Below are 9,746 nucleotides of genomic sequence, written 5' to 3'. Positions count from 1 at the left end.
CATTTTCTTATCAAATAGGCCGCAAATAAGCACAAACAAATTTTTTTTTTGTACTGATCACACAGTTTTGTCTTTATGAGCCTCTACCAAATGGTCGAGCTGGCCTTCTATGGTAAAAGTATTCATCATATACAGTACAGTATTTGTATGCATCAAACTCAAATAAAACACAAACTCAAATACATTTGTTTCTTTTATGGAAAATGAGCAATATATACAACCAGATATATTCATAAAAGATAATAAATTATAATTGTAAAAAAAAAAATGGAAAAAAGTCATGTAAAGTGTTTTTCATGATAAAAAAAATACTTGCTCATCTTACTGTATATGCTGAATTGGCCTAACAGGAAACCACTGGCCTAACAGCACATGTCCATATCCTGTGTTGGCCTAACTTGCTCATCTGGGTGCAATTTTGGGCTGAATGCCATGCATGAAGGGTGCTATATAAATGATTATCACTCTTTCACTCTGAGACTCATAAGGCAGTACTAGATTTAGTAATATTACCATGAATCTAGCCATTTATTTACCATATTTTATTGGAAAACATCTCTGAAACTCTGAAAAAGTCATATTGCTAGCTTACCATAAAAGGCCAATTCGACCGATTGGTTGAGCATATTTTCCAAAAAATAATTACACCCTTGTTAAAACTTTTTTTGTGCATCAAGTTATCTAATTATGTTCAGTCAGCGCCCTGCCACTAAAATATGTCAAAAATGATATGGTTACCTTACAAAAGTTGACCAAAAAGAGTGATTTCTTCAGCATTGATTTTTTAGCATTGCCAACTTTCTCAGTTGAAGCTAGCTGAAGGACATTCTGTTTGAACCACAGTGAAATCTAGAGGTTGTTGTCATAACATGTCAACCAAAGGGTAGAGCTGGCTGAATCAGAAGGAGTTCAACTTTTTTTTTTTTTTTTCAACATGATATCAAGACGCAAAATGTGCTCTACCAAATGGTGGTGCTGGCAGTTAAAGGGTTTTAATGTCTTTTCTGTAAAACAGTCCAACAATATTCAGGTTATTATACTACAAAAAGAGAGAGAATGTTTCTCATTAATTTGGTATTTTGCATGACAAAAAGCTTTAAACAAATAATAGAGAATTTAAAAAAAAATTGTTTGGAGTACCCATTTTGTGATCTCCATGTTTTGTTAATCACTCTTTCACAACTACATTTTTATACTGAATCCATCGTGCCGTAAACTTTTACATGCTATAAATACTTATTATTGGGAAATACCGTCTTTCTTCAATTTATCACCACACAGTTCTGTGTAACGTTCTCCACTGCTGAAATAATGTAAGAGCTCTGACCACCTCAAAAAACGGTGAGATTTATGTTTGCCACTCAAAACTACATTATTCTTAGAATGTTGACACACCACAGCTCTTGTGGCACGTGGAGGTGTAATGCTCTGCTCCTACCACCAGGTGGGGCTGCACATTACCGATAGGAGGCTGGCAGTGAGAGCTTGAGCTGGACATTGAGGTTTCTGAAGTAAACAAAAGAAAAACCAGCTGCAAGACTGAAAGCAACCATGACTATTTGATAGAAATATAACAGCAAATCATCCAAGAGCATGGACTTGGATGCAAGACATTTACCTATAGCAGAAAGCAGTACATTATTGCATTTTTCAAGGAAGATTTAAACTCCCAAAGTTGATCTTTAGAAACTTTACAAAACACTAACACCCAGAACAATTGGAGAGCTTTGTGGCAGCACTGATTCTTAGTTTAAATGGCTGATTTACACTCCGAACAGATGCATGTCTACAGTGAAAAGGAGCTTTTGGGGAGCAACATCTACAGTCTAAGCGTAAAGAAATAAAGCAGGAATAAAGCAGTGACTACAAAGCCCACTGTCACAATTGTCCAGTAAATCAAAGGCATTTCTACGCTGGGTTACAGTGTATCATCTGATGCCAGCGCATTGGGTTAATTGGGACTAAACCAGATACATTTGTAGCAAAAAAATGCCTCGATTAGGGGGCCCTAAGATGTGAGATCATGTGAACAGACCACCTGTGGGGCTTTCATTGCTATTTCAATATCATTCATGTCAAGGCCCCTGCACTCGCTGACACAGCTTGAGCCGAGGGAGAAGATGTTTCAATTCAGGCTCTGCGAAAAAACCAAACACAAGACACAGGGGCTCTGGCAGGTTTCAGGTCTGACAAGCCCAGAAAAGCGAGGGGTTCCAAAATGCTCTTTCAATTGTGGGACGTCCATCAAAGCGTCCAAATGGGGACGTTTAGGGGGAACCTTGGCACATCAGACAGACACTCCTAATACACACCACCTTTATTCTAGGCCGTTAAAAGAGAAAGATCAAAGTTTCCGCAGATGAAAAGGGTCTGTTCCCTGCATTTATACCCCCATTCACCCACTCCCTCTTTTACTAAATTAAGAAAGCGGGCTTCGGCAGGCATGTGAAGAGGACTTCAACAATTATGGAGATGCTCCAACTCAACCCCTGCCTCTAATTACCGGTCTCTGATGGTTAAAAGGGCTTCCTTTTTAGCCGGGACTCTCAAAAGCTGTTATTGCTGCTGCCATCCTCAACACGGTGACCACAAGGAACCACAAAATATGCCTGCACAGGCTCGAAAACACAACAGCCTCTTTTAGGATTGGGAAAACAGCGCAGTTACACAGATGTGTTTGATTTATCAAATGTTTTATTGTCAAAATAAAGGTCATATTTGTGTTCTCACAAAAAGAGACATCTACACTTTGTACAAATTTACAATAGCTTATAAATTTTTCTTTTATACACAAATGTACACATTTTTACATATCTTTTATATAAATACATTTGAAAATTACAAAAATGAACGACCCGTAAAATACTTGGGCACTATTAAGGCTTAATTTAAACCATCTTTGATTGAATTATACAATGTTATCTGGCATTATGTAGATAAAATGGCAAATGCTCTTTGTATGAAGCTAGTTAGGAACAAAATTGTCTCTCTGCCTTCAACAAGTAATGCCCAGGTTGCGTAAAAGCCTCAGTCTGTACCTCTTATACATAAAAACATGGAGGAATTAACCTGTGCGAATGCCAGGTACATTGTTTCAACCAACTCTCCCCACAGAGGTGTGTGAGTTTGGGAGAATGAGGGGGAGGGATACCTCAGCAGCAGTTCATTACTATGCAAATTGCTTAAGACAGGGACTGATAGGTTATCTCCCAAACAATTAGCAGTCCTCATAAGCTGCTTTTTCTCTCATTCAAACCTGGGACAATGGCATCTGCTTGGGGCAAGACACAGAGCTGGCCGTGCCTGACCTCCACGTTAGTCCGGTGCTCACGTCACTGTACATGGAGCCGCTAGTGCCTTTACTGCCCCAGCAGCATCTGGTGCAAAAAGTCCTCCAAGAGTCCAAAGTTTTCCCAGACCAGATCCACACCCCGGACGTGATGCCCACTAAAAGGCACATAAAGTACTTTAACATAAAAACAGCATAGTCCGGGCTCCTGCGGTCCCTCTCCAGTAAACAGTTGGAGCAGTTGTGTGTGATCTCCCAGCTCTGCCTGTTGTGTTGTTCATAAAAGTAACAGGCTACTATGATAGTGGCTGGCACCGTGTAAAGCACAGTGAAGATGCCAATTCTTATCATCAGCTTCTCCAGTTTGTCTGTTTTGGTGCCACCCTGTTTGATGACGCTGCGGATCCTGAACAGAGACACAAATCCGGCCAGGAGGAACATAGTGCCTATGAATAAATAAATCACCAAAGGGGCTAGAACGAAGCCTCGCAAGTTGTCCAAGTTCTGGTTCCCCACGTAGCAGATGCCAGCCACTGAGTCTCCGTCCACGGAGCTCAGCGCCAGCACCGCGATGGATTTCATGCTGGGAATGAGCCAGGCGGCCAGGTGGAAGTACTGGGAGTAACTGGCGATCGCCTCGTTGCCCCACTTCATCCCGGCTGCGAGGAACCAGGTCAGAGACAGGATGACCCACCAGATGGAGCTGGCCATGCCGAAAAAATAAATAAGCAGGAAGACCACGGTGCACAGTGCGGGGCCGGTGGTCTCATAGTGGATGTGCTCCAGGTCAAACTCCCGGTTACACGCCACTTTCTCATGTCCCGCGATCAGTCTTACAATGTAGCCCACTGACACGAACATGTAGCACGCTGAGAGGAAGATGATGGGTCTCTCTGGATATTTGAACCTCTCCATGTCGATGAGGAAAGTGGCTACTGTGGCAAAAGTTGACACGAAGCACAACACGGACCAAAGTCCTATCCAAAAGGCGGTGAATGCTCTCTCGTCGTGGGTAAAGTAGGGATTGTGGCACGGCATGGCACAGTTTGTGATCTGACCTGTTTTGACCCGGTTGTAGAGCGGGTGACGGTCCGTGTTCACAGGCACCATGGGCTCCAAACACTTGCACCCCGGCTCACAGGGGGCGGCAGGCGGCTTGTATTTCCCAGACGCGCCGGGTCGGCTGGGCTTATTTTTAGGAGGATTGTAACCCTTACCGGGGTGGTTGGTTGGTTTGGAGAGGACAGGGGACACTGTGGTGGCGTCGGTTCTGTTGTAGTCCATGCACAGAGTGTCGGGGTTGCCTTGCACCGGCAGCAGGTCACACTTCATCCTGTCTGGCCAGGGGAAGCCGTACTGCCGCATGAGAGGCGCACAGCCAGCCCGGGCTCTCTCACACACGCTCCGGCACGGGGGCAGAGGTTTCTTATAGTCATCCAGGCAGATCGGGGTGTACATGCTGCACAGGAAGAACTTCAGGTCCGGAGAACACTGGATCTCAACCAGAGGCCAGAACTGGTGCACCTCCAGTCCAGCCTCGTCCTGCGTGTCATGGTTAAACTGGTTAGGCATGTAGGTGTAGTTGTAGCCGATCCCTTTGCACAGGGGAACGGCTATCTCCTGGCAGGTGATCTCCTTGGCCGTGGTGCAGCTGGATCGGGGCAGAAGAGCGAGGGAGAGGACCAGGTAAATCCCAAACAGATCCATCCCTCCGGCGCGTCGTGTTACCCTCTGGTACCGACAGCAGTAGATCCCCTCAGACGTCTGCTTCTGCCTCTGCTCCGGTTAGATGTTGCGCGGCGAGCCCATCTCGCTTTTCTCGGAGTCTTGCACGGAGTTGCAAGCAATGTGCAAGCCGTGTTTACTTTCAGCTGAGGAGGAGGAGAGAAAGCAGCCTTCAGGGCGGCGAGCAGCAGTCAAGATGGCTGAGAGGAGAATCCCCCTTCTCCTGGAAACAGTATCCTCACACAGTCTGTTATTAAAAAAACAAGTGCTGCTATCCGATCGCTCAAAACGAGAAATGTGGCCCTCCTTTCTTTCTTTCTTCAAAATACAGCGACTACATTCAGTCGGCTCGTCCCACTTCAGTCCTGGTTCCCATACAAATCAACGGCTGGGGGACGAAGCGGTGCCGATATATACCAGAGCCTCCCAGGCCACACCCCCAGAGCCTCTTCTCCAATCACAGAGCAGAAGAGGCAGTTCGTTACAGCAGTCAATCATGTGTTTTACCCAAATATGTTTTGTTATGATAACGAAATGATGGTCGTGGTAATTGTGCCAGTGTCTTTGGCACCAACATACAGTATTGGAGAAAAATATGGAACTAAATATTACCTGCTTCGATGATGACCATAAATCAAACTGCCACATATTGACATAAAGTAAGTACTTTTATCCATTTATCATTCAAATTCCCATTTTTTACAGGAGCGCAGACGTCTTACATAAATGGAATCAAGCCCAATAAACGTTAAGAACCTTATAATGAATCCCTAATTCTTACTTATAAGACAGGCAGTATAATTAAAATAATATTAAAGTTTTACATTTTGAAGTATACCAGACGCGCTGTTTGTAAGAATAATAACCTATTTTCATAATCTTCCTCAGCGAATTAACTTTCTGTGCACTGTAACTTCCTTTAACACTTAAATGGTGTCACAACAAAAGTAACATGCACAGCAGCTCCATATGATTGTTTCTGTGTGTGTGTTTGAGAGAGAGGGAACAGTTCGGTAAATTGGCTAATTTGCGCATGATAAGACTACCCAGGGAGCTGTCTGTCCTTGTGAAAAGCTGTTTTATTTTTTAAATGAGGTGCTAATGTTCCGTTTAAGGCTTGCATAGAGCTCCGCGGGAGGCGTAATTGCGCGAGGCAAAGACCAACAAAACAGCACACAGAGACAGCGGCACAGTTTATGTCAACGTTAACATGCTTACATAGGTTTGTGTTTCTGGGGATCTTGTTAGTTATTTCACAGCAGAGTTATGGTGGTAAATGTATTTTATTGTCTCATAACTTCGGAATAAAGACGTGTGCCTTTGCTTATGGCATCTCCTGTAGCTTGATCACATGATCAATATTATCATATACTTTTGCATTGATATGCAGTGGTGTAAAGAAACTAAGTGCATTTACTCAAGCACTGTACTTAAGGGCAATTATGCTTTCCCCAATTTTTTAGAATATAAAACAGCTATATTTGACGGATTCAATTTGACATAAAATATTTATATATTGCATCACATGGAAAGAGTATAAAGTATTAAAACAAAAATATCTCTGCGAATAACAAAATGTAACACTTAATTTGTCATTATGATCTAATATTAAATGTACATGATAAATAACATGCATACACGATTTGTGCTAGAGTGGTATGGCAAACATTTTAGCACGTTAACTAAATACTTTCCTTTAAAATATGTTACAGAAATACTAAAGTGCTTTCATATATTCTGTTACGTGCTCCCCCCCCCCCTCTCACTCTCCTCTCTTTTTTGCACCGGTGCTCCTGATCTGTGCTCGGCTCCACCTTTCCTCAGGTGTTCCTCATCTGCCATGATTCCCCAAATTTAAGGACGTTTGGAGAAGATGCTCTTGTTTGGCTGCCTGGCTGAGGCTGAGGCTGAGGCTGAGGCAGTCCTGAGTGGACTTTGGTTCAAGATGTTTTTCTTTTTGTTTCTTTTTGAGTCTGGAGAATCTAGTAGTCCAGTTTTCGCGGCTTTGTTTCTCAGTTTGGTTTATGCATTTGCCTTTTAGTTTAGAGGGGAAGTTCTGGTTCCGATGGCCCCTGGTGTGGCTGGCCCAGGCTTCCTCCATCTTTTTGGCCAGTCCTCCAGATTCCAGTAGTTTGCTTTAGTTTGATTTATTCTGAGCGAAATGATTTGTAACAGTGTCTCAGGTTTGGCATCTCAAATATGTGTTGCAGGTCACAAATTGAGCCACACGTGCTTTCTTGTGGCCGTCACACAACATAACTTTAATACAAATATTGCAAATTTGATACTTTTTCAAGATTCTACCTCAAGTTAATCTTATGAGTTATTGACACTTCATACTGATCATTTGTACATATAAATGTCTGGGATGATAACGCAGTGATTTTACAAAGATAAACTCACAAAGGATGTATAATTGATATTTAATTATTGTGAAAATCACAGACTGTTAGAGGATATATGCAGCTTCTGTTAAAAAGAGGCACGAGAAGCCAACCATGTGATCAGCACATCTGTTCGAAACTTGATATTAATTTCACCAACGAGAGGAACGTGTTTTTGAATAGACATTTTGTCCTCCGCTGCACATGTGTGGAGTTTGGGTGCTCTGAGGCCAATGTATGGTAACAGTGCGAGTGTTTAAAAAAGCATCTATCTCCCAGTTTGTCCTCCAAGCATGATCTTGTGTGCAGGGGAAGGGGTGTGCTGGTGGTTAGAGTTTAAGTTTAGTGGTATTTAGTTTGGAGTCGAGCCAGGACTTTATCATGTGAGGCAGATTTATTTTCAGCATGGACCCACAGAAAGAATGAAATAACTGCATTTCATGGATTGATTAAGTGACTCACCAGTTTCAGATAACATGGAAGGAGCTCTGTTAATGGCTGTTTGCTTTTGATTAGGAAACAAGAGTTCGGCTGGCCAGTGAGTGTATGTTTGTGCACACAATGGAAGGCGTGATATTCTCTCAATAATAAACCCTGGTGTTTCGGGTGAGTGAAAAACGGACACATAATGAAAAGGGAGTGAGGATAAGATGGTGGGAGATTGATGAAGGGAGGGTAGATGAGGGCAAGAGAGGGCGTCAAGCCTGTTCCGTGTAGAGATAATGATTGACTCAGAGGAAATCCACTCACCTCCAGTGTGCAACGCCGGGCTGCACACTGTGAGAAAACATCCCCCTAGACCAAAGCCTTGAGGAAACACTCTGTGACCAATGAATAAAATCCAGAATCACATCGAGATCCCAAGTTAATGTGTCAGAATCAAGTGCTCTGGCTGAAGAAAAGAAGCCCATCAAGTGTGACCGCTTGCCAGATCCTGGACTTACCTCAGAGATGGTGAGACTGAGATATGCTAATGCACCTTTATCTTGTAAAGGAAAGCTTCGAGGAGATTTAGCCAATCTGCTGGACACAATTCCAAGAGCCTCGGTGGCATTTAGCAGGCTCGCGCTAACCCGGGGCTGCTTGTTAAGTCTTCATTAGCTGTGTTTGCTCAGGCCTCTCCCCTCCAAAGAGGTGGAGGAGGGCTCCCCAGGCCCCAGCTTCAGCCCCACTATAGACACTCCATATGGGGCTTGTTTGCTCATGGCTGGCCTGGTAATCACTTTCAGGTGGAGCTGGAGCAGACGACGCAAGGCTGAGGGGATTTTGGGGAGAGCTGGAAACCTTCCCCCCCTCTAGCCCCCCAACCCCCGCCGACAACCTCCTTTTTCACCGGGGTACTCCTGAGGCGACAGAGTGTGGAGCGTGTACCCTGTGAATTAGCTCACCTAGGGCCCATTACCTTAACAAACACAGCCAGCCCCTCCAATCAGCCTACTGCTGGGAGGACAGGCGGCCCCTGTAAATCCTTCCTTACAGCCACTGTCCCACTCTGTGAGACTAAGGAGGACTTGTGTGTGTGTGTTTGCATGTAGAGTAAGGACTATAAACCCAAGTGTAGTAAAGGCATTGTCTTGAAGCAGCCAATTGCAGCTTTAATGGTTGCAAGAGTTAGTTACTTTCAAAAGTTGAACTTTACTACCCAGATGTTTTAGGACTTATCCTCAGTCTGAGACGCAACACACAAAAGAGACAAAAGGATTTACAGATGTAGTTCCTTTTTTAAATGAAATAAATGTATGCTTTGAATACCACAAACAAATGAATGTTCTGCTTTCTACTAAGGGACTATTTATATGACTAGAACTTGCAACAAGTGGCTCTGTAAATGGTCAATAAACCATTTAGTGGTCTAGAAATAACTCACAAGCCATCAATGACAACAGTTTATCATCATTGCTTCAGATTAGCTGGTTTAGGCCCCGTCCACACGGAGACAATATCAGTTGAATCCGCTATCGTATAGACTGTTCGTCCACATGAGGCCAAAACGGAAACACGGATTCGGAGCCCGAATCCGATACACTTTGATAACGGCTCCTTCTTTTCTGTGTGGGCCTTCGACACACCCAATTATATTCTAGTTTATTTTTACATTTTTTGTAAGGAAACTGAAGGCTAACTGGTGAGGAAATGTTCTTCTTAAGCACAATAACCTATTTAATCCCATTGGATCCCCTGAAAAATGCCCATTGCAAAGCTAGCGCATGGCTGCTCTTAGCTCAAACAATTCACGTTTTCCGAGAAGCATGGCTTTCACAGGATGGTCACGATAAAACAAAAAAGTTCAAAAGTCCCCAAACTTCCATTGACTTTTATTGTGTTGGGCGGTATACTATCTGCATCTC

The 9,746-nt window shown here is 43.4% G+C and overlaps 1 protein-coding gene across 1 annotated transcript; it reads right to left on the bottom strand.

Moving 5' to 3' along the window:
- Positions 1-2,694: 2,694 nt before the first annotated feature.
- On the bottom strand, positions 2,695-5,377 carry LOC104956203 (frizzled-8-like). The gene has a single exon (XM_010783667.1). It carries the CDS (start codon positions 4,994-4,996, stop codon positions 3,251-3,253), a length of 1,746 nt encoding a protein of 581 aa, XP_010781969.1. The 5' UTR covers positions 4,997-5,377; the 3' UTR covers positions 2,695-3,250.
- Positions 5,378-9,746: the final 4,369 nt, after the last annotated feature.

Source organism: Notothenia coriiceps, unplaced genomic scaffold, assembly GCF_000735185.1.
Source record: "Notothenia coriiceps isolate Sejong01 unplaced genomic scaffold, NC01 NC01_scaffold00025538, whole genome shotgun sequence".
NCBI lineage: Eukaryota > Metazoa > Chordata > Actinopteri > Perciformes > Nototheniidae > Notothenia > Notothenia coriiceps.
Note: the sequence above shows the minus strand (reverse complement) of the source record. Positions and strands in the feature narration are given on the sequence as shown.